Source organism: Cetorhinus maximus, chromosome 20, assembly GCF_964194155.1.
Source record: "Cetorhinus maximus chromosome 20, sCetMax3.hap1.1, whole genome shotgun sequence".
Classification (NCBI taxonomy): Eukaryota; Metazoa; Chordata; class Chondrichthyes; order Lamniformes; family Cetorhinidae; genus Cetorhinus; species Cetorhinus maximus.
In genome coordinates, this window is record NC_135898.1 from 79,154,797 (window position 1) to 79,179,827 (window position 25,031).

Here is a 25,031-nt window from a genome sequence, read left to right on the forward strand (position 1 = left end):
GCGCAGAGGGTCAGTGCATACGCAGTGATGTCACTGGATTTCTGCGCATGCGTGGGCCAGTGCGCATGTGCAGGCCAGTGCGCATGCGCAGATGGGTATTGGTGGCCATCTTGTGTTGGCAGGAGGCTCGGTGTTACTTTAAATTTATACCCCCAATGATTGGTCTCTCCACTGAAGCAAATAGGTCCCTCCTATCCAATTTATCTGGGCCCCTCATAATTTTGTACACCTCAATTAAATCTTCCCTCAACCTTCTCTGTTCCAAAGAAAACAATCCCGACCTATCCAATCTTTCCTCATCACTAAAATTCCCCAGTTCTGGCATTCTTCTCTGTACCCTCTCTCGTATGATCAGATGCTTCCTGCAATGCAGTGATCAGAATTGTAAACAGTACACTAGTTGTGGTCTAACCAGTTCTAGCATCGCCTCTCTGTCCAGCCAATAAACAAACGTATCCTTTATGCCTCCTTAGGTCATTAGCCATAGTCCACAAAGGAACATAAGCATCTTCATCTATTAGTGAGAGACAATTGGTTATATAGCTTGAGAGGCACTCCAGCTGCGGAGTGGTACAGATTGTAATTACTGCGAGTTTGGTGAGTAAGGGAGTAAAATTTTAAATTTTAAGTGTTACTCTCTTTTATAAAATCTAGTATTGCTTGCTTGCAATTTAGCATTTAACTTAAATGTACTGTTTTAAATTTACTGTTTTAAGTTTTAAATTTCTTCCAGGCTTGGGCAAGGCTAATCAAGCAATTCAAGCTCTCTGCTCCAGGGCAGGAGAGATCAGAACATTAAGTAACTGGCCTAATATAGTTCTGTAACTGCCAGATAAGAGACTCATCTGAACCTCAATAATATAAATAAGAGAGGTTAAATGCAAATGGCACAGGGTGTAGCTGGTACAGAATGTAATTACTGCGGGTTTGGTAAGTAAGGGAGCTGGTGAGGAGGGGAGGGAAGAGCTCTTTTCTTTTTCTTTCACTCTCTTTCTCAGCCTGCAGGAGACCAGGGGTTTAAAAGCTGCACAAAAGGGCCGAGTTTAAAAAACATCCAAGAGTGACATCACAGGAGAAACATAAGTTCACTGGTTGGTGAGAAACTGCTCCTAGGGAGTGTCTTTAAGGAGGTGAAAATTAGAAAAACACATTATTTTTAAAAGAAGTAGCCACTTCGATTTAAGTAAGAAACACAAGCAATAGGAAGAAAAGTTGAGTTGAGGTCAGGTAAAATAAAGTTGTTTAAGTAAACCAAAGTAAAATAAAGTTAACATAAGGGAAGTAAGTTGAAGCCATAGCAGGACAGCTCAGTCATGTGGAATGCATATCTTCTAATATGTGGGAAGTCGTGGACACTACTGGTGTTCTAGACAACCACATGTGCAGGAAGTGTCACCAGCTGCAGAATCTTGAGTTCTGGGTTTCGGAGCTCGAGTGGAGGCTGGAGTCACTGTGGCGTATCTGTGAGGCTGGGAGCTATGTGGATAGCACGTTCAGAGAGCTGGTCACACTGCAGTTTAGGACCATGGAGGCAGAAAAGGAATGGGTGACCACCAGGCAATCCAAGGGAACTAGGCAGGCTGTGCAGGAATCCCCTGGGGTCCCACTCACCAATCGATTTTCCGTTTTAGATAATGGCGAGGGCGTTGGTTCCTCGGAGGAGTGCAGTCAGAGCCAGGTTTGTGGCACCACAGGCGGCTCTGCTGTACAGGAGGGGAGGAAGAAGAGGGGAACAGCAGTAGTGATAGAGGATTCGTTAGTTAGGGGAACAGACAGGTGTTTCTGTGGCCGTAGACGTGACTCCAGGATGGTATATTGACCCCCTGGTGCCAGGGTCAAGGATGTTATGGAGCGGCTGCAGGACCTTCTTCTGGGGGAGGGTGATCAGCCAGAGGTCATGGTCCACATTGGTACCAATGACTTAGGTAGGAAATAGAATGAGGTCTTGAAAGCAGGCTTTCGGGAGCAAGGAAGGAGATTGAAAAGCAGGACCTCTAAAGCAATAATCTCAGAATTACTCCCAGTCCCATGTGTAAGCGAGTATAGAAATAGAAGAATTGAGCGAATAAACATGTGGCTGGAAAGCTGGTGTAGGAGGGAGGGCATCAGATTTGTGAGGCATTGGGATCAGTTCTGGGGAAGGTGGGACCTGTACAAGCTGGGCGGTCTACACCTGAACAGGACTGGGAAGAATATCCTCACAGGGAGATTTACTAGTGCTGTTGCGGGGGTGTTAAACTAGGTTGGCAGAGGGCTGGGAATCTGAGGGCAAATTCAGAGCAGGGAATGGGAGATGGAGAATTAGTGGGTGACTCTGAAAGAGAGAAGTAGCACAGGTTAAAAAGTGTACAGCACAGGAATTTGGCAGTGTTAAAAGGTATATATGTAAATGTAAGGAACATAGTAAATAAAGCCGATGAGCTGAGGCCACAGATAGACACATGGCAGCATGATATCATCTCTACAACGGAAACATGGCTTAAGGAGGGGCAAAAATTGCAGCTCAACATCCCTCGATATAGAGTTTTCAGGCAGGATAATTCTAATTCTCCATCTCTCGTTCCCTGATCTGAATTTGCCCTCAGGCTCCTAGCCCACTGCCAATCCAGTTTAACACCCCGCCCAACAGCACTAGAATATCTCCCTGCAAGGATATTCACCCCAGTCCTGTTCAGGTGTAGACAGTCCAGCTTGTACAGGTCCCACCTGCCCCAGAACCGGTCCCAATGCCTCAGAAATCTGATGCCCTCCCTCCTACACCAGCTTTCCAGACACGTGTTTATTCGCTCAATTCTCCTATTCCTATGCACCATTTCAATTACAGCTGCGAGGAGGGATGATATACTAAAATGAAATGAGGTCAGATGGGTTGAGCTCAGAAATAAAAAAAGAGCAACCACACTGGGAGTGTACTATAGACTCTCAATAGTGAAAGGGAGTTAAAAAAAACAAATATTGAGGCAAATTTCTGAATGCAAAAACAACAGGGCGGTAACCATTGGGGACTTCAACGTGCTTAATATCAATTGGGATACGAACAGTGTAACTAGGCACAGAGGGTGCAACATTCTTGAACTACATTCAAGAGAACTTTTTCAGCCAGCACGTAACAAGCCCAATGAGACGGGGCACAATTCTAGATTTAGTCTTAGGAAACGAGGCTGGGCAAGTGGATGAAGTGACACTGGGGAGATAGTGACTAGTTAGATATAGCATCATTTTGGAAATGGACAAAGGTGGAACAGGACTAAAATTTCTAAATTGGGGAAGACAAATTTTAGAAAGCTGAGAGGTGAACAGGCAAAAGTGGACTGGATACATCGACGAAAAGTGAAACTGTGTCAAATCAGTGGATAGCATTCAAAAGTGAGATTCCACGGGCACAGTGTAGACGTGTCCCCACAAAGAAAAGGGATGGTACTGCCAAACCGAGAGCCCCCTGGTTATCCAGGAGCATACAGAGTAAGATAAAGGAGAAAAGGAAAGCTTATACAAAAACAAACATTGTTGGAAAAACTCAACAGGTCTGACCAGCATCTGTGCTGTCAGCATTCAGTTCTGAAGAAGAGTCACCTGGACTCAGAACGTTAACCCTTTCTCCCCACAGATGCTGTCAGACCTGCTGAGTTTTTCCAGCAAATTTTGTTTTTGTTTCAGATTTCCAGCATCTGCAGTATTTTGCTTTTATAAAAGAAAGCTTATGACAGTCACAAAAAGCTGAATACTGTAAAAGTACAAGAGTGAAGTAAAAAAGGAAATTAGGAAAGCAAAAAGAGGATACAAAAAATATTGGCAGGTAAAATCAAAGAAAACTCAAAGATGTTTTACCAGTACATTAAGAGCAAGAGAATAACTAAGGAAAGAGTAGGGCCTATCAGACACGTACATCGTAACTTGTGCGTTGATGCTGAAGATGTGGGCAGGGTTCTCAATGAGTATTTTGTCTTCACTAAGGAGAGGGATGATGCAGACATTCTAGTTACTTAGGGGGAGTGTGAAACATTAGATACAATAAGCATAGTGAGAGAGGAAGTAAAGGAGCGACTGACATCCTTGAAGGTAGATAAGTCACCAGGGTCAGATGGATTGTATCCCAGGTTGTTAAAGGAAGCCAGGGAGGAAACAGCGGATGCTCTGAGGATCATTTTCCAATCCTCACTAGATGCAGGTGAGGTCCCAGAGGATTGAAGGATTGTGAACGTTGTACCATTATTTAAAAAAGGTTGGAGGGATAGGCCAAAAAATTCTAGGCCTGTCAGTCCGACTTCAATGGTGGGCAAATTATTGGAAACAATTCTGAGAGACAGGATAAACTGTCACTTAGAAAGGCACAGATTAATCAGGACAGACGCAGCAGACGTGGTCGCACAGTAGAATACAGTCAGTAGGCAGTTGCCCTGGGAGTCCTCAACATCGACTCTGGACCCCATGAAGTCTCATGACATCAGGTCAAATCCTGCTGATTACCACTTACCACCCTCCCTCAGCTGATGAATCAGTGCTCCTCCATGTTGAGCATCACTTGGAGGAAGGACTGAGGGTGGCAAGGGTGCAGAATGTACTCTGGGTGCGGGACTTCAATGTCCATCACCGAGAGTGGCACGGTAGCACTACTGCTGATCAAGCTGGCCGAATTCTAAATGACATAGCTGCTAGACTGGGTCTGCGGCAGGTGGTGAGGGAACCAATAAGAGGGAAAAACATTCTTGATCTCATCCTCACCAACCTGCTTGCTGCAGATGCATCTGTCCATGACAGTATCGGTAGGAGTGACCATTGCACAGTCATTGTGGAGACGAAGTCCCGCCTTCACTTTGAGGATACCCTCCATTATGTTGTGTGGCACTACCACCTTGCTAAATGGGATAGATTTCAAACAGACCTAGCAACTCAAGACAGGGCATCCATGAGGCACTGTGGGCCATCAGAAGCAGCAGAATTGTACTCGAACACAATCTATAACTTCATGGCCCGGCATATCCCCCACTCTATCATTACCATCAAGCCAGAGGATTGACCCTAGTTCAATGAAGAGTGCAGGAAGGCATGCCAGGAGCAGCACCAGGCATACCTAAAAATGAGGTGTCAACCTGGTGAAGCTATAACACAGGGCTACTTGCATGCCAAACAGCATAAGCAGCAAGTGATACACAGAGCTAAGCGGTGCCACAACTAACGGATCAGATCTAAGCTCTGTAGTCCTGCCACATCCAGCCCTGAATGGTGGTGAACAATCAAATAACTCAGTGGAGGAGGAGGCTCCACAAATATCCCCATCCTCAATGATGGAGGGGCCCAGCACATCAATGCAAAAGTTAAGGCTGAAGCATTTGCTACAATATTCAGCCAGAAGTGCCGAATGGATGATCCATCTCGGCCTCCTCCAGAGGTCCCCAGCATCACAAATCCCAGTCTTCAGCCAATTCGATTCACTCCACGTGATAACAAGAAATGGCTGAAGGCACTAGATACTTCAAAGGCTTTGGGCCCTGACAATATTCAGCAATAGTACAGAAGACTTGTGCTCCAGAACTTGCCGTGCCCCTAGCCAAGCTGTTCCAGTACAGCTACAACGTTAGCATCTACCCGGCTATGTGAAAAATTATCCAGGTATGTCCTGTACACAAAAAGCAGGACAAATCCAACCCGGTCAATTACCGCTCCATCAGTCTACTCTCAACCATCAGTAAAGTAATGGAAGGGGTCATCAACGGTGCTATCAAGTGGCACTTGCTTAGCAATAACCTGCTCACTGAAGCCCAGTTTGGGTTCCGCCAGGGCCACTCAGCTCCTGACCTCATTACAGCCTTGGTTCAGACATGGACAAAAGAGCTGAACTCTCGAGGTGATGTGAGAGTGACTGCCCTTGACATCAAGGCCGCATTTGACTGAATGTGGCATCAAGGAGCCCTAGCAAAACTGGAGTCAATGGGAATCAGTGGGGAAACTCTTCGCTGGTTGGAGTCATACCTAGCACAAAGGAAGATGGTTGTGGTTGTTGGAGATTAATCATCTCAGCTCCAGGAGATCACTGCAGGAGTTCCTCAGGGTAGTGTCCTCAGCCCAACCAACTTCAGCTGCTTCATCAATGACCTTCCTTCCATCATAAGGTCAGAAGTGGGGATGTTCGCTGATGATTGCACAATATTTAGCACCATTCGCGACTTCTCAGATACTGAAGCAGTCCATGTCCAAATGCAGCAAGACCTGGACAATCCTGGAACTCCCTGCCTAACAGTACTGTGGGTGTACCTACACCACATGGACTGCAGCAGTTCAAGAAGGCAGCTCACCACCACCTTTTCAAGTGCAACTAGGAATGGGCAATAAATTCTGGCCCAGCCAGTGAAGCCCATATCCCATGAATGAATTTTTTAAAAAGGGATAGTCAGCATGGTTTTGTTAGGGGAAGATCGTGTCTTACTAGCTGAATAAAATTTTTCAAGGAAGTGACAAGGAGGATTGATGAGGGTAGTGTAGTGGATGTTGTCTACATGGATTTTAGTAAAGCTTTTGACAAGGTCCCACATGGTAGACTGATCAGAAAAGTGAGATCCCATGGGATACAGGGGAAGGTGGCAAGTTGGATTCAAAATTGGCTCAGTGACAGGAAACAAACTGTAATGGTCGATCAATGTTTAATTGCGAATGGAAAGCAGTTTCCAGTGGGGTTACACAGGGTTCATTGTTGGAGCCTTTGCTGTTTGTTGTATATATTAATGATTTGGACTTAAATGTGGGAGGTATGTTTGGGAAATTTGCAGATGACAAAAATAATCGGCTATGTCGTTGACAGTGAAGAGTATAGCTGTTATCTCCAGAATAATATCAATGGTTTGTTGAGTGGGTGGAAAAGTGGCAAATGGAATTCAATACAGAAAAGTGTGATGTTATGCATTTGGGGAGGGCAAACAAAGCAAGGGAATACACAAGTAAATGGGAGGATATTGAGAGGGGTTGAGGAAGTGAGAGACCTTGGAGTGCATGTCCACAGGACCCTGAAGGTGGCAGGACAGGTGGATAAGGTGGTAAAGAAAGCATATGGAATGCTTTCCTTTATTGGACAAGGTATAGAATACAAAAGCAGGGATGTGATGGAACTTGGAACTGTATAAAATGCTGGTTAGGCCACATCTGGAATTTTGAGGACAGTTCCAGTCACCACATTACAGGAAGGATATAATTGCTCTGGAGAGAGTGCAGAGGAGATTTATAAGAATGTTACCAGGGCTTGAAAATCGCAGCTATGAGGAGAGATTGGATAGGCTGGGATTGTTTTCCTTAGAACAGAGGAGGATAAGGGGTGACGTAAATGAGCTGTACAAAATTATGAGGGGCTTAGATAGGGTAGACAGAAAAGACTTGTTTCCCCTAGCTGAGGGGTCAATTACCAGGGGGCATAGATTTATGGTGATTGGTAAAAGGGTTAGAGGAGACATGAGGAAAAACCTTTTCACCCAGAGGGTGGTGGGCGTCTGGAATTCACTGCTTAAATCGGTGGTTGAGGCTGAAATGCTCAACTCAATTAAAAGGTACTTGGATCTACGTCTGAAGTGCTGTAACCTGCAAGGCTACGGACCAGGTGCTGGAAAGTGAGATTAAAATGAGCAACAATTTTCTTCTGTTTTTGGCTGGTGCAGACATGGGCTGAATGGCCTCTTTCTGTGTTGTAGCTTTTCTATGGTTCCATATCAAGCATGAGGCCTCTATGAGCTACTATAACTAGAATGGGGATCGTTTTGAACCAAGTACTGAATCCTGTACAATTGTTGCTCTAGCAGAGGTAAGGTGAGATGGAACTTACATCCATGCGCTGACCAACATCTGACCCCCCCCATGCAACACTCAGAGGATTCAGTCACTGAAGGAACAAGGGCAGGAGCTCAGACCTATAACAGAACTCCAGAGTCCCTCATTCATTATTACTCCATGTATCAGTACTGTGTTCTATCCCTTGTCATTTTACATATTAGTACCAATTATCCCAGTGTCGTTGTCCTTTTTTACAGACACTGAGCTATTGAATGGTTAGCAGTGCTCCCCCTTTGGTAAGTGTGTGAGTGACCAGTGTCTGTGTATTATCAATGAAGCACTCAAACCCTGCCTGTCCAGCAGTTTTCACAGGGTTTGCAAACACCCTTGGCCAGGTTGGGGATTCTGTAATCATTCCATTCTTACATTCAGTTGTTTCAGTAGCAGTTTCAGGGCCTGATCCTGTCCATAACACAGGTAGCTGTGTGTGTACATGTTGTAACTCTTCCCATACAGGCGGAAATGCAGAGAGCTTTCCTCTGATTCAATTTTCCTATCAGGGATGAATGTGATCTGTGTCGAGGCGCCGCCCAGGTCCAGCGCCCCCAGTGTCTGAGGGTTTTCTCCCGCACTGTCCTAAGAAAGATAAAAAAACATTACAGACAGTGACTAAACCTGATTACTGACACTTTCATTAGTTCAATTTATTCAATTATTTCAACATTGTAGACATGTTGAGTATTAAAGGCCTGTTCTTAAATGTCTCCCCACATCATACGCTGCACAGTATAATCTAGTCCCTCCATCACACACGGCATCCCTGAGAGTTCTTTCCCTATTAATAACAGAAAACATTGGAGTCACACAAACACACCAGTCATAGAGTCACACATACAGAGCAGACAGACACACACTTATGCACACAAGCAGACACACACACGCACAGACAGACATTCAGACACACACACACACACACACACACACACACACACACACGCATACAGACACACAAAAAGACACAGATAGGCAGACATGGACACACACACAGACAGACATATAACACAGACAAACACAGATACACACAGGTAGACATTCAGACACACACAGACACACATATAGACACAGACATTCAGACACACGCACAAACACAGATACAGACAGACACAGACAGGCAGACATGGACACACACACACACAGACAGACACGCAACACAGACACACAGGCACACACACAGACAGACATTCAGACACACACAGACACACATACAGACACAGACATTCAGACACACACAGATACACACACAGTCAGACACACACACAGACACAGACAGACATAGAGAGACATGCAGACAAACAGACACACACACATACACAGATAGACAGACAGACACGCCCACAGACACACACACAGGACCAGCGAAATGCAGGAACCAAAGATCAGTGATGGGTAAAGGGGCAGTTTGCAAACACCCTCTGTCACACCCCCCAGAAACCCTCCCTCGTTGACCCCACTTCAATGGCCACCGCCTCACTGACCACCCCCTCACTGAATCCCCCCTCATTGAACCCTCCCTCACTGAATTCCCCCCTCATTGAACCTCCACTCACTGACCTCCCCTCACTGACCTTTCCCCCCTTAACTGAGCTCCCCTCATGGAGCCCCCCCTCTGAACCCACCCCTCACTGAGCCCCTCCTCTCGCTGACCCCCCCCATTGAACACCCCTCGCTGAATTCCCCCATCACTGACCATGCCCTCACTGACCCCCCTCACTGAACCTCCCCCCACTATCAGACCCCACCCCCCAACAAACCCCCTGCACTGACACCCACCCCTCGCTGATCCCCACACTGAACCCCCTACTCGCTGACCCTGGGGGCCCTCCCTCACTGACCCCCCCTCACTCACTGATCCGCACCCCCCATCACTGCGCGCACCCCCCCCCCCCCCCCCCCCCCACAACAACTCACTGATCCCCGCACTGACTCCCACTCACTGACCCTCGGAACCCTCGCTCACTGACCCTGTAATGGCCAGAGGGTGAGCCCAGAAACCTGTGTAGCTGTGAAGATGGTGGAACAATATTCCACAAATTCCAGCTCCTCTTTGGGTTTTCAGGGTGTGCTCCTGGCTTAGAGCTCAAATCAGCGGCTCATTCAGATCCAAGTGACAGAGAAACAAGGGACATGGAAACGCTCAACTGCTGAAAGCTGAGTATATTTACAGTGCAGTCAGAATAAAGCCACAGGATTATTCCAGGAATATTTAAATGTTAATATTTCATGGAAATACCTGCAGGAAGTTTCCCATTAGATAGTTGATGGTAATCCATCCAAATGCTCCCTCATCCTGTCCAGTTAGAATCCGTGCCCCTTGGAAATTGAATGCATACGTCTTGATGAATTCTCCCACTGAGCTCAGAAGTCTCTCAGACAGAGGCTGGTTCTGTAACCTGGAAAACAGGAAGAAACAGTCAGCCTTTAGAGGAAAAACTCAACAATGTCAAAATATCCAACAAGCTGACCCCATGGATTCACTCTCCACTTGGGATTACTGAGCTGCTACATTCTGAACTCGACATAGCCACCCCCTTGAATAAATCAGCAGCAGCTTTCTGATCAATAGTGTGCAATGCAAAACCTCAATGTGTCAACTTTGATCACAAAACCTCACTCCTGTCCCTTCACTCTGGTCCTGTCACCTGGTCCCTTCACTCTTCCTTCACTCCTGTCCCGTCAAGTAATTAGGAAAGTTAATAGAATGTGATCATTTATTGCAAGGGGAATGGAATACAAAAGTAGAGAGGTTATGCTTCAGTTGTACAGGGCATTGGCGAGGCCACATCTGGGGTACTGTGTACAGTGTTGGTCTCCTTATTTAAGGAAGTATGTAAGTGCATTGGAAGCGGTTCAGAGAAGGCTCACCAGACTAATACTTGGAATGGGTGGGTTGTCTTATGAGGAAAGGTTGGACAGACTAGGCTTGTATCTGCTGGAGTTTAGAAGGGTAAGAGGCAACTTGATTGAAACATGTAAGATCCTGAGGGGTCTTGACAGGGTGGATGTGGAGAGGATGTTTCCTCTTGAGGGAGAATCTAGACTAGTGTTCACTGTTTAAAAATAAGGGGTCGACCATTTAAAACAGGGATGAGGCAAAGTTTTTTCACTCAGAGGTTCGTGAACTGTCAACCACAAAATGTGGTGGAAACAGAGTCTTTGAATATTTTTAAGGCAGAGGTGGATAGATTCTTGGTAAGCAAGAGGGTGATAGGTTATCAAGGGTAGATGGGATACAGATTTTATGTTACTATCAGATCGGCCATGATCTTATTCAATGGCAGAGCAGGCCCGAGGGGCTGAATGGCCTACTCCTCACCAAACTGCCTGCCGCAGATGCATCTGTCCATGACAGTATCGGTAGGAGTGACCACCGCACAGTCATTGTGAAGACAAAGTCCTACCTTCACACTGAGGATACCCTCCATCGTGTTGTGTGGCATTACCGCCATGCTAAATGGGATAGATTTCAAAAAGATCTAGCAATTCAAGACAGGGCATCCATGAAGCACTGTGGACCATCAGCAACAGCAGAATTGTAGTCGAACACAATCTGTAACCTCATGATACGGCATATCCCCCACTCTACCATTACCACCAAGCCAGGGGATCAACCTTGGTTCAATGAAGAGTGCAGGAGGGCATGCCAGGAGCAGCACCAGGCATACCTAAAAATGAGGTGTCAGCCTGGTAAAGCTATAACACAGGACTACTTGCGTGCCAAACAGCATAAGCAGTAAGTGATACACAGAGCTAAGCGATACCACAACCAACAGATCAGATCTAAGCTCTGCAGTCCTGCCACATCCAGCCGTGAATGATGGTGGACAATTAAACAATTCACTGGAGGAGGAGGCTCCACAAATATCCCAATCTTCAATGATTGGGGAGCCCAGCACATCAGTGCAAAAGATAAGGCTGAAGCATTTGCTACAATCTTCAGCTAGAAGTGCCGAGTGGATGATCCATCTCGGCCTCCTCCAGAGGTCCCCAACATCACAGATGCCAGTCTTTAGCCAATTCGATTCACTCTAAGTGATATCAAGAAATGGCTGAAGGCACTGGAAAGTGCAAAGGCTATGGGCCCTGACAATATTCCAGCAATAGTACTGAAGACTTGTGCTCCAGAACTTGCTGCGCCCCTAGCCAAGCTGTTCCAGTACAGCTACAACACTGGCATCTACCCGGCAATGTGGAAAATTTCCCAGGTATGTCCTGTACACAAAAAGCAGGACAAATCCAACCTGGCCAATTACTGCCCCATCAGTCTACTCTCCATCATCAGTAAAGTAATGGAAGGGGTGATCAACAGTGCTATCAAGTGGCACTTGCTTAGCAATAACCTGCCCACTGACGCCCAGTTTGGATTCCGCCAGGGCCATTCAGCTCCTGACCTCATTAGAGCCTTGGTTCAAACATGGACAAAAGAGCTGAACTCCTGAAGTGAGGTGAGAGCGACTGCCCTTGACATCAAGGCCGCATTTGACTGAGTGTAGCATCAAGGAGCTCTAGCAAAACTGGAGTCAATGGGAATCAGGGGGAAAACTCTCCACTGGTTGGAGTCATACCTAGCACAAAGGAAGATGGTTGTAGTTGTTGGAGGTCAGTCATCTCAGCTCCAGGAGATCACTGCAGGAGTTCCTCAGGGTAGTGTCCTCAGCCCAACCATCTTCAGCTGCTTCATCAATGACCTTCCTTCCATCATAATGTCAGAAGTGGGGATGTTCGCTGATGATCACACAATGTTCAGCACTATTCGTGACTCCTCAGATACTGAAGCAGTCCATGTCCAAATGCAGCAAGACGTGGACAATCTCCAGGCCTGGGCTGACATGTGGCAAGTAACATTAGCGCCACACAAGTGCCAGGCAATGACCATCTCCAACAAGAGAGAATCTAACCAATCCCCTTGATGTTCAATGGCATTACCATCGCTGAATCCCCCACTTTCAACATCCTGGGGGTTACCATTGACCAGAAACTGAACTGGACTAGCCACATAAATACTGTGGCAACAAGAGCAGTTCTGAGGCTAGGAATCATGCTACGAGTAACCAACCTCCTGACTCCCCAAAGCTTGTCCACCATCTACAAGGCACAAGTAAGGAGTCTGATGGAGTACTTCCCACTTGCCTGGATGAGTGCAGCTCCCACAACACTCAAGAAGCTCAACACCATCCAGGACAAAGCAGTCCGCTTCATTGGCACCACATCTACAAACATTCACTCCCTCCATCGCCGACGCACAGTGGCAGCAGTGTGTACCATCTACAAGATGCGCTGCAGGAATTCACCAAGGCTCCTTAACAGTATCTTCCAAACCCACGACCACTACCATATAGAAGGACAAGGGCAGCAGATAAATGGGAACACCGCCACCTGGAAGCTCCCCTTCAAGTCACTCACCATCCTGACTTGGAAATATATCGCCATTCCTTCACTGTCGCTGGGTCTAAATCCTGGAACTCCCTCCCTAACAGCACTGTGGGTGTACCTACACTATATGGTCTGCAGCGGTTCAAGAAGGCGGCTCAAGGGCAACTAGAGATGGGCAATAAATGCTGACCCAGCCAGCGAAGCCCACATCCTGTGAATGAATTTTTAAAAAGCTGGTTCTTCCTTAATGTTGATTCCCTCACAACAACAACAATTTATATTTATATACTGCCTTTGATGTAATGAAATGTCCCAAGACACTTCACAGGAACATTATAAAACAAAGTTTTTGACACCTTGCCACATAAGGAGATATGAAGTCAGATGACCAAAAATTTGGTCAAAAAGGCAACTTGTAAGGAGAGTCTGAAAGGAATAAAGTGAGACAGAGACGCAGAGAGGTGTAGGAAGGGAATTCCAGAGCTTGAGGCCGAGGTAACTAAGGGCACAGCCATGAATGGCGAAGCAATTATAATTGGGGATGCACAAGAGGCCAGAATGAGAGGAGCACAGACATCTCGGGGCTGGAGGAGATTACAGAGATAGGGAGGGGCAAGACCATAGAGGGATTTGGAAACAAGGATGAAAATTTTAAAATCAAGTGCCAGGATTTTACAGCCCCGATGCAGCGTTTCTCCCCCAAGCAGAAGCGGCGAGCCATTTAAACCTCCATTCAGTTCAGCGGGACCGTAAAATCCTATTGGGCGGGTAGGGCTGTAAAACCCTGGCCAAGATGTCACTTGACTAGAAGCCAATGAAGGTCAGAGAGCACAGGGGTGATAGGGAAAGGAAGTTGTTCCAAGTCAACATATGGGCAGCAGAGCTTTGGATGACCTCAAGTTTATAGAGGGTAGAATATGGGAGACCAGCTAAGACTGTGTTGGAAAAAAGGTAACAAAGGCATAGATAAAGGTGTCAGCAGCAGATGAGCTGAGACAGAGGAGAAGGCTAGCGATGTTACAGAGGTGGAAATAGATGATCATAGTGATGGCATGAACATGGGGTCGGAAACTCATCTCAAGGTTGGGAACAGACTGGATTAATCGCAGACTGTTGGCAGGGAGAGGGATGGAGTTGGTAGCTAAGTTTGAAGTTTGGAGCGGGGACCAAAAACAATGACTTCGGTCTTTCCGAATATATAATTGGAGGAAATGTCTGCTCATCCTGCGCTAGATGTTGGATAAATGGTCTGATAATTTAGCAACAGTGGAGGAGTGAGAGAGGTGATGGTGAGGTAGGGCTGGGTGTCTCACCACCTGCCACTGGCCCAGTCTGGCAGATATGACCTCTAGGACTTGGCCAGCTTGGTCAGATGTGGTGCTTCCGAGCCACTCTTGGTGATAAGCATTGAAGTCCCTCACCCAGAGTACATTCTGTCTATGTCTAAGGGTGTCTATGCTACCCTTAGTGCTTCTTCCAAGAGAAGTACTGATTCATCAGCTAAGTGGGGGTGGTCGTTTTGGGTGGGAGGGGGGGTGCGGGTGGAGGGGGTCAGAGTGCGGTGGCGGGGGTGGTAGCTGGTAATCAGCAAGACATTTCCTTGTCCATCTTTGACCCGATGCCATGAGGCTTCATGGGGTCTGGAGTCAAATGGAGGAATCTGGGGGAACTCCTGACTGTATCCCATTGTTCCACCACCTCTGCTGGCTCTGTCCTGCCGTTGGGACAGGGCATACCCAGGGATGGTGTTGGTGGTGTCTGGGACATTATCTGTAAAGTATGATGCGGTGAGTATGATTATGTCAGGCTGTTTTTTCACTAGTCTGTGGCACAGCTCTCCCAATGTTGTCACAAGTCCCAAGGTGTTAGTGAATACAATTCTTGTTTATGTATTCTTTTCTTGTAGCTTAAACCATGAAGTTCAGGTATCATTCTGGTAAATCTACATTGCATTCCCTCCAAGGTCAATATGTCCTTTCTAATGTGTGGTGCCCAGAACTGCGATACTATTAGTGAAATAAAAGTGAAGAGATATCTGAAGGAAGAGCAATCAGAGCCCAGGTACAACATGGTGAATGACCTCCCTGTGTGCTGTAAGATTCTCTGATTCTTGGTCAGTCGGGACAGGATGCAGTGACTATCCCTGTCAGGAAACAGTTTGCTGGAAAGAGCCAGTGTGTGAACTACGGTGTAGATGAGTTACTTCAGTGAGCTGGGCCCTGAATTTCCCCAGATTTTTGTCTCCGTAAATTGGTTCATGGAGAAAAGCAGCAGTTGGGTATGAGAAATGATAAAGGCAAGAAGTCACTTGTGGGAGTGGTGTACAGGCCCCCTAACAGTAACCATATGGTAGGACGGGGTATAAAGGAAGAGGTAATGGGAGCTTGTCAGAAAGGTATGGCGATAATCATGGGGCAGGGGGAGTGGGGTTTAATCTACATAGAAACTGGGAAAAACAAATGGGCGAAGGTAGCCTAGATGAGGAATTCATAGAATGTTTTCGGGATAGTTTCTAGGAACAGCATGTTCTGGCACCAACCAGAGAGCAGGCTATACCACACCAGGTTTTGTGCAATGAGATAGGATTAATTAATGACCTCATAGTGAAGGCACCCTTAGATAGCAGCAATCATAATGTGATTGAATTTTACAAATCAGTTTGAGGGAGCGAAGAGTGGGTCCAAGACTAGTATTTTAAACTTAGGTAAGGGCAATTATGAGGGCATGAAAGCAGAGCTTGCTAAAGTGAACTAGCAAATGAGGTTAAGGGATAGGTCAATAGAAATGCAGTGGAGGACATTTAAGGGGATATTTCAGAATACACAGAATAAATACACTCCAGTGAGAAAGGAAAAATTACAAGGGGAGGACTCACCATCGTGGTTAATTTAAAAAAATTAAAGATAGCATCAAACTTAAAGAAAAAGGATATAATTACGCAAAGACAAGTGGCAGATCAGAAGATTGGAAAGAATATAGAGAACAGCAAATAATGACAAAAAGATTACAAAGGAGGGAAAAATTAGAGTATGAGAGAAAGCTAGCTAGTAACAAAAAGACAGATAGTAAAAGTTTCTATAGATATTTAAATAAGAAAACAGTTAACAAAGTGAGCATTGGTCCTATAAAGAGAGAGTCTGGGGAATTAATAATAGAAAATAAGGAGATAGCAGATGAATTGAACAGGTATTTTGCATCGGTCTTCACTATAGAGAATACAAGTAACACCCCAGAGATAGCTGTCAATCAGGAAATGGAAGGGAGAGAGGAACTTGGGAAAATTAGGGTCACCAGGGAAGTAGTATTGAGCAAGTTGTTGGGGCTACAGGCTGACAAATCCCCAGGTCTGGATGGACTTCATCCTAGGTTCTGAAAAAAAGTGACTAGTGAGATAGTTGATGGTTGGTTTTAATCCTCCAGATTTGGGGAAGGTTCCATTAGATTGGAAAATAGCAAATGTAACTTCTTTATTCAAAAAGGGAGGGAGACAGAAGCAGGAAATTACAGGCCAGTTAGCTTAACATCGGTCAGAGGGAAAATGTTAGAAGTTATTATTAAAGACATTATAACAGGGCACTTGGAAAAATTCTGGGTAATCAGGCAGAGTCAACATAGCTTTGTGAAAGGGAAATCATGTTTAACCAATTATTGGAGTTCTTTGAAGGAGTCACATGTGCTGTGGATAAAGGGAAATCGGTGGATGTACCGTACTTAGATTTCCAGAAGGCATTTGATAAGGTGCCACATCAAAGTTTATTGTGGAATTTAAAAGCTCATGGTGTAGGGAGTAACATATTGGCATGGATAGAAGATTGGCTAGCTAACAGGAAGCAGAGAGTGAGCATAAATGGGTTGTTTTCTGGTTGACAAGATGTAACTAGTGGTGTGCCACAGGGATCAGTGCTGGGGCCGCAACTGTTTACAACTTATATAAATGACTTGGATGAAGTGATGGATGGGATGGTTGCCAAATTTGCTGATTACACAAAGATAGGTAGGGAAGTAAGCTGTGAAGAGGGCATAAGGAAACTACAAAGGGATATGGATAGGTTAAGTGAGTGGGCAAAGACCATGCAAAGTGAGTATAATGTGGGAAAATGTTAAATTGTCCATTTTGACAGGAAGAATTAAAAAAAAAAGCATATTATCTAAATGGTGAGAGATTGCAGAGCACTGAGATGCAGAGGGGTCTGGGGGTCCTGGTGCATAAATCTCAAAAGTCTAGTATGCAAGTACAGCAGGTAATTAGGAAAGCTAATAGAATTATATCATTTATTGCAAGGGGAATTGAATACAAAAGTAGGGAGGTTATGCTTCAGTTATACAGAGGGCACTGGTGAGACCACATCTGGGGTACTGTATACAGTACTGGTCTCCTTATTTAAGTAAGGATGTAAATGTGTTGGAAACAGCTCAGAGAAGGTTTACTAAACTGGTACCTGGAATGGTTCCTTATGAGGAAAGGTTGGACAGACTCGGTTTTTATCCACTGGAGTTTCGAAGAGAATGAGGTGACTTGGTTGAAATATATAGGGCAGAATATTGCGCTCGTCAGGCGGGAGAGCGCCCGACCCAAACGAACGTAAAATGACGTGCGATATTTAGGTCAGTGGGCGCGTGCAGGAGTCGGCAGTGAGCCCGTCAACAAGTAACGGGCCTATTAAGGCCGTTTAAGTTCTAATTAAATGAAATTTTTCGCTGCCTGTCCAACCTTACGGTTGGCGGGCAGGCGAAAAGGCCAAGCAGCCTTTGGATTTTTTGCAAAACCTCATCGACGGGCGGGATGAGGATTCGATCAGTGATTTAAAAAAAATTAAAATCTTCAACTAATTTTTTGACAGTCACGTGAGGGGACATGTTACCAATATTTTTAAATTCTTTATTTTTTATGTTCAAAAAGCTTCAGCTCCCTGAGGCAGCTCTGTGCGTCGGGGAGCTTTTACTGCGTGCACTTGCGCGCAGGAGCGAACTTCCGCGCTCGCCCTCCTCCCCCGATCCACACACACAGGTAGCGCTGAGCGCTGCAGCACATGATTCACACTGGCGGGCCGTTAACTGGCCAGCCAGCGTGAAATGGTGGTCGCGGCCTGATTGCGGGCAGTGGTCTGATTCGCAGCTGCTCCCGCTCGCCCCCCCCCTGCCGAGCCCGCCCAACGACTGGAAAATCCTGGCCATAAGATCCTGAGGGATCTTGGCAGGGTGGATGTGGCGAGGATGTTTCCTCTTGTGAGAGAATCTAGAACTAAGGGTCACTGTTTAAAAATAAGGGATCGCCCATTTAGGACAGAGTGAGGAGAAATTTTTTCTCTCAGAGGGTCGTGAATCTTTGGAATTCTCTTACTGAGAAGGCGGTGGAAGGTGGTCTTTGAATATTTTTAAGGCAGAGCTAAAAAGATTCTTGATAAGCAAGGAGGTGAAAGGTTATTGGGGTAGGCAGGAATGTGGGGTTGAGGTTACAATCAGATCAGCCATGATCTTATTGAATGGTGGAGCAGGATGGATGGGCCGAGTGGCCTACTCCTAATCCTAATTCATATGTTCGTATGTTCATGTGTTCAACCTAATGAATATCCTGTAAAGTTCGGGTAGCTCGTTCATTCTGTAGTAGTGAGGCCTCAGTGAGGCAAGCAATTAGGTAGTGTCACAAACTATTCATCACTGAATCTTCTAAAGGTGTGAAGACTCCTTAGATTCTGAGAGAAATGGAGGCAATTTCAAAGGACCTCAAACATTATTAATTTCTTTGCCTACTGGAACAATGGCTCATTTGAAATTAACATAGCAGCCATTTTGCTTTGGTTGTGATAAAGACAGGCTGTGAAAGCCATGTGTGCAGAACCCTCAAGAAGAACTCAAGAGATATAACGAAATAAGGTTCTCAGCCAAGAGATGGCAAAAAGGAATCAACTGTTGTATTGCTGAAAAAAAATCCAAGTAATCTTCATGTGTCATAACCACAGAACAAGTGAGGAACAAGAAACTTTCTCTCCCAAAACCTGTTGACATGCTGAGTCCACCTGATAAGCAAACACTGACTAATCGACTATAGAAGCCATCACAGATACTGAACACTTCAATCCTCCATTCCAGACAACCAACACTTCAACTGCAAGCTATGGGCCTGCAACTATATCTTAAAGGAATGAATTGAATTTCATCTTTATTAGTATCTTTTATCCTTATCTGCATTTAATCTTTGTATGTATTCAGTTCGTAACAGGTGTATGCACAAACACACATGCGCGCACACACAAACACACACACGCAAACACACACGTGTATGCACATATACGCGCGCGCATGCACACATGCATGCACGTGCACACACAAGCGCACATGCGCATGCACACACATGCACAGGCACATGCCCACACATGTGCACAGGCACATGCACACACACGCGTGCACGCATGCACATACAAACACACGTGCACGCACACGCAAACACACACATGCATGCACACACAAACACACATGCATGCGCACGCACACGTACACGTGCATGTGCGCACACACACGTGCACATGCACACACAAATTCTTAGCTCATGGACCACTTTGTGGAAATGCCTTTAATGTGGTCATCACAGAGGGCAAATGGAATGTTGACCTTTTTTGCAATGGGATTGGAGAACAAGAATAAAGACGTCTTGCTACAATTGTACAGGGTTTTGGTAAGACCACATTTGGAATACTGTGTGCAGTTTTGATCTCCACATTGAAGGAAGGATATGTTTGCATTGGTGGTGGTACAGCAAAGGTTCACTGGATTGGTCCCTGGGATGAGGGGGTAATCCTATGAAGAGAGGCTGAGTAAATTGGGTTTATATTCTCTGGAGTTTATAAGAATGAGAAGTGATCTCAATGAAGCCTACAAAATTCTGAAGGGGCTTGATAGGGTGGAAGCTGAGAGATTGTTTCCATTGGTCATTGAATCTAAAACACGGGGGCCTAGGAGCATCCACAACCCTCTGGGGTAGAGAATTCTAAACATTCACAACCCTTTGAGTGAAGCAATTTCTCCTCATCTCTGTCCAAAGATTCACAACCCTTTGAGTGAAGGAATGTTTCAGTTCCAAATGGCCAACCCCTCACTTGTGCCATTTGCCGCTGTCGTGAGGGTAAGCATTCTCCCCACTCTCATTCTCCAGCCAAGCTGCCAGCTGATGGGCTGCCTGACACTCTCTCTAATTGGCCGCTCCACAGGTCACAAGGAGTTGCCCGGCAGAAAGGCTGATGAGGAAGTGTCTGCATTCCCTGTGGGTGTCTTCTTTACAGAGTTCATGATCTCATTTTTATTTAAAGTCGGTCAATCCATGAATTTAATAAGTGTAAAAAATACCAGTGTGGGAAGGGTTGGAATAGAAGACAGGAGCTCTGAAATGGGAGTGTGAAGGACTAATCATATAGGAATACAGGCATTAGGAGCAGGATATGGGTGCTAACCTCAGTAAACGCATGCCGGCTGTAGCTCCCAGGTACAAGGGGGTCTCATTGTGCTGATTCTCTGGAAGTTTCCCTTTCGCATCATTGAGACATTCTTTCAGAGAGAGGCCGGCCTTTTGAACATCCATCCAGTAACTGGAAATACCTGGACCTGTAAGGGAGGGAAAAGGTAAACCCTGTAAAGATACAGCCTTCCTTTAGGGGGCAGAATACATACATTCAACCAAAAATTGGGCTGGATTTTATGTCCCACAGCCGGGCACGTGCCGGACTTGATTGGGTTAAAATAGTGCGCGGTGAGATTGGACGAGCGTCCCGATGTCATCGTGCACTCGCGTGATGTTTCAGTCAGTGGGCGTGCGCGAGAGTCCGCAGCGGGCCTGCCGACAATTAAGAGGCCTATTGAGGCAATTAATCAAATAATTGAAAGCAATTCTTCGCTGCCCGTCCAACCTTTACGGCTGGCGGGCGGACAAATCGACCAGGCGGCCTTTGGATTTTTTTATGAAACCTCATCCACGGGCGGGATGAGGTTTCCAACAGTAATTAAAAAAATAAAAAACTTTAGACGTAACTTTTATTATGTTCCTGCTATTGTTTCTGAGTTCTGAGTCGGGACATTGTCTTAACATTTTAAAAATCTTTCTTTTTGGTTGCACAATTCTTCAGTTCCCTGAGGCAGCTCCCTGCCTTCTGGGAGCTTTCCGTGTGCGCTCCCCCTGCGCACGTGCAGAGTTTAGCGCTCGCACTCCTCCCGTACCCCCCCCCACCCCAGCAGCGCTGAGGTTCTCAGCGCACGTTTGACGTCGTCTGGCCGTTAATTGGTCAGCCAGCCTGGTGGGGGCCTCGATCGTGGGCGGTGGACCGCGCCTGTCCGACGACTGGAAAATCCTGCCCAATGTTCCTATGATTCTGTTAATAACTTGTGGGTTCTGAAATGTCGCACACCCCATAAAGAGACAGGCGTAACTGGGGCCCAGGCGGGTACCCATAGCCACACCTTTTATTTGAAGGAAGTGAGAGGAGTTTAAGGAGAAATTGTTCAGTGAGAGTTTTGCACACAAAAGTTGGAAGCGTGCCCGCTGACAATTAAGAGGTCAATTAAGCCCATTAAAGTTGTAATTGGCCCCGATCTTTCGTGGTTTGTCCAACCTCATGGTTGGTGGATGGGTGAACCTGCCAGGCGGCCTTTGCATTTTTCAGGAAACCTCACCCAAGGGCGGGATGAGGTTTCCGTTATTAAATTTTAAAAAAAATCTATGGACAGCGTTTTTATAATGTTTATGTTCAGTGTGACTGTGAGGCTTGGACATTTTTGTTCTGATTTTAAAATCTTTATTTAATACTTTCAAAGTCTTCAGTTCCCTGAGGCAACTTTCTGCCTTCAGGGGGCTTTCATTCAGCGCTCGCCCGTGCCCGCGCTTATGTCAGCGCCCGCTATCCTCCCGCCCCCCCCACCACCCCGGCAGCGCTTAGCGTTTCGGCGCGCACTTCACGCTGGCTGGCCGTTAATTGGACAGCCATCGTGGAATTGCGGTCAGGGGCCGATCACAGTTAGCGGTCCATTCCCTGGCCCCTCCCGGACCCGCCAATCGCGACCGCCCGCCAACCTGAAAATTCTGCCCCGGGGGTAAGATTGCTACCCAGAGAGTGGCATGAATGTGGAGCTCACTCCCAAAGGGAGTGGTTGAGGTGATAAGCAGAGATAGATTTAGGGGAAGCTAAACACAAGAAAAACCAGCTTATATTTCACCCCTTTCCTATTTCTACTCAGTTCTGTTGAAGGGTCATGAGGACTCGAAACGTCAACTCTTTTCTTCTCCGCCGATGCTGCCAGACCTGCTGAGTTTTTCCAGGTAATTCTGTTTTTGTTTTGGATTTCCAGCATCCGCAGTTTTTTGTTTTTATTTTTATATCTGAAGGGTATGTTTTTGGTTTAAATAAATTTGGGTGGCAGGAGGCTTATGTGGAGCTTAAACCTGTTGGGCCAAATTCTATAGTGATCTCTTTCTCCAATGATCTGAGTTTGTTCAGCTATCCACTTCTTTTTAGACTGGGTGGGTCTCGAATACCATCACTAATCTGTTGGTGTAGATGAACCAGAATCACCCAATGACAATAACATTATGGCAGCAAAACCAATTGCACTCTGATTGATCAGGCATTTCTACCCTGGGAAACATTATGTGTAGTAATTAGGGTTTTATTTAGTGTGCCATATCAATACTGTTGCTACAAGAGCAGGTCAGAGGCTAGGAATCCTGTGGTGAGGAACTCACCTCCTGACTCCCCAAAGCCTGTCCACCATCTACAAGGCACAAATCAGGATTGTGATGGAATACTCTTTATTTGCCTGGATGAGTGCAGCTACCTCTACCATCTTTAAGAATAATGCTCCTTAGAAAAGGGGAGGTGATGGTGTAGTGGTACTGTTGCTGGATTAATAATCTAGAGTAATGCTCTGGGGACCCAGGTTCAAATACCACCACAGCAGATGGCAGCATTTGAATCCAATAAAAATCTGGAATTTAAAGTCCAATAATGACTACAAAATGATTGTTGTAAAAACCTAAAGGGTAATAATAAATGCTGGCCTAACTTAATTTTTCCAGCCTAGAAGTATCCACAAGTATTCAACTCTATTACTAAGAGTACAGACTCAGTCACCTTTACAACAATATGCTTTTGATATTTGTTTTTGGGGTGTGAGTATTGGTGTCAAGGGCAGCATTTATTGCCCATCCCTAATTACCCTTGAGAAGGGGTTAATGAACTGCAAATTTTCTGTCGTGGTTTGACACAACTGAGTGTCTTGCTGGGCCATTTTGAGAGTCAACCACATTGCTGTGGGTCTGGAGTTACATGTAGGTCAGACCAGGTAAGGACAGCAGATTTCCTTCCCTAAAGGACATTAGTGAACCAGGTGGGTTTTTAAGACAATTTAGTAGTTTCATGATCTAATTTCAGAATACAAACTCCCCCAGCATTAGTCCATAGCTCTGGATTACTCATTCAGTAATATGATCACTGCGCTATACCTTTCAAAGGTAACTGCTGAGAGTGAGACTTTCAGGTTATATCAGGTCCTGATATTTACAGGGAGCGTGAGATTTGAAACAGCTGAAGAATGCAACAAGGCTGATCCTGATGGCAAGGAGTATCTCATACCTTTCACTTCGCAGGAACTCATCTGCTCGACTAGGCCAGTATCATTCATCTTCTCAGCCGGCCACTGGTAGATATACAACGCTGTGTGAGAGGAGCCAGCATCTATCACTATTCCATACTGTTGGAAAGGCATGGAACATAGCATTATTCCTCAATGATGCATGTTAGATTGTACTGCATTATAACACTAACAGGGAGAGATTCCCTTCCACATGTCACTCCCAACACCCAGATAGTCCACAGCACAAACACAAAACCGCATCACTGCAGCTGTTTGCCCAGGATCTCGCATCCACGGCTTTCGCATACTTTGGGCCCTTGTCTTGTCCACAGGCAGCAGGTGTTGTGCTGCCAGCCTGCTGTTGGTCTGGAGATCAAAGTCTGCCCAAAAACATGCCTTGTACCTTGTTGCTGCAGTGCAAACTTCTAATAACCTACCAGACAAATGAAATAAGAACTGCAAATCCCCGTCACTGGAGTGACCTGCTCACCTTGCACGGTGGGCAGCACTATGGGTGTGTGATCCAGGAGAGTCTGGAGGATGGGAACACTATGGGTTTGGGATCCGGGAGAGTCTGGAGGATGGGAACACTGAGGGTTTGGGATCCGGGAGAGTCTGGAGGATGGGAACACCGAGGGTTTGGGATCCAGAAGAGTCTGGAGGATGGGAACACTGAGGGTTTGGGATCCGGGACAGTCAGGAGGATGGGAACATTGTGGGTGTGGGATCTGAAAGAAGGTGATAAACATGGATCAAATCATCATCAATTAGTATTTTCTTCCAATTAAATGCTGGGAAGACTGAAACCATTGTTTTCAGTCCATGCTCCATAATCTGTTCCCTAGATCCTGTCTCCATTCCTCTCCTTGTCAACTGCCTGAGATTAAGCCAGTCTGTTCACAACCTTGCTGTCACATTTGATCCTGAGATGAGCTTCCAACTTCTTTTTTACGCATCACTGAGACTGCCAATTTCCACCTCGGTAACATCACCTGACTTATCCCAGCTCATCGACTGCTGAAACCTTCATCCCTGCCTTCATTAACTGTAGACTCAACTATCCCAGCACACTCCTGTCTCCCACATTCTGTCCTCTGTAACCTTGAGGTCAGCCAAAATCTGCTGCCTGTGTCTCAACTCGCAGGAAGTCCCATTGCCCCATTATCCCTATGCTCGCTGACCTACATTGGCTCCCAGTCAAGCAACGACTTGATTTTTCAATTATCATCCTTGTT

At 45.9% G+C, this 25,031-nt stretch overlaps 1 protein-coding gene across 3 annotated transcripts in view; it reads right to left on the reverse strand.

Annotated features, from left to right (window-relative positions):
* Nucleotides 1–25,031, reverse strand: part of entpd1 (ectonucleoside triphosphate diphosphohydrolase 1) — a 145,385-nt gene that overhangs the window by 22,655 nt on the left and 97,699 nt on the right. For all 3 annotated transcript variants that reach the window (XM_078564969.1, XM_078564971.1, XM_078564970.1), the window contains 4 exons: nt 23,796–23,913; nt 20,628–20,778; nt 10,043–10,202; nt 8,179–8,388 (listed from right to left, as the gene is read on the reverse strand). In XM_078564969.1, coding sequence (XP_078421095.1) covers nt 8,179–8,388; nt 10,043–10,202; nt 20,628–20,778; nt 23,796–23,913 — 639 coding nt within the window. The remainder of the gene's footprint in view (nt 1–8,178; nt 8,389–10,042; nt 10,203–20,627; nt 20,779–23,795; nt 23,914–25,031) is intronic.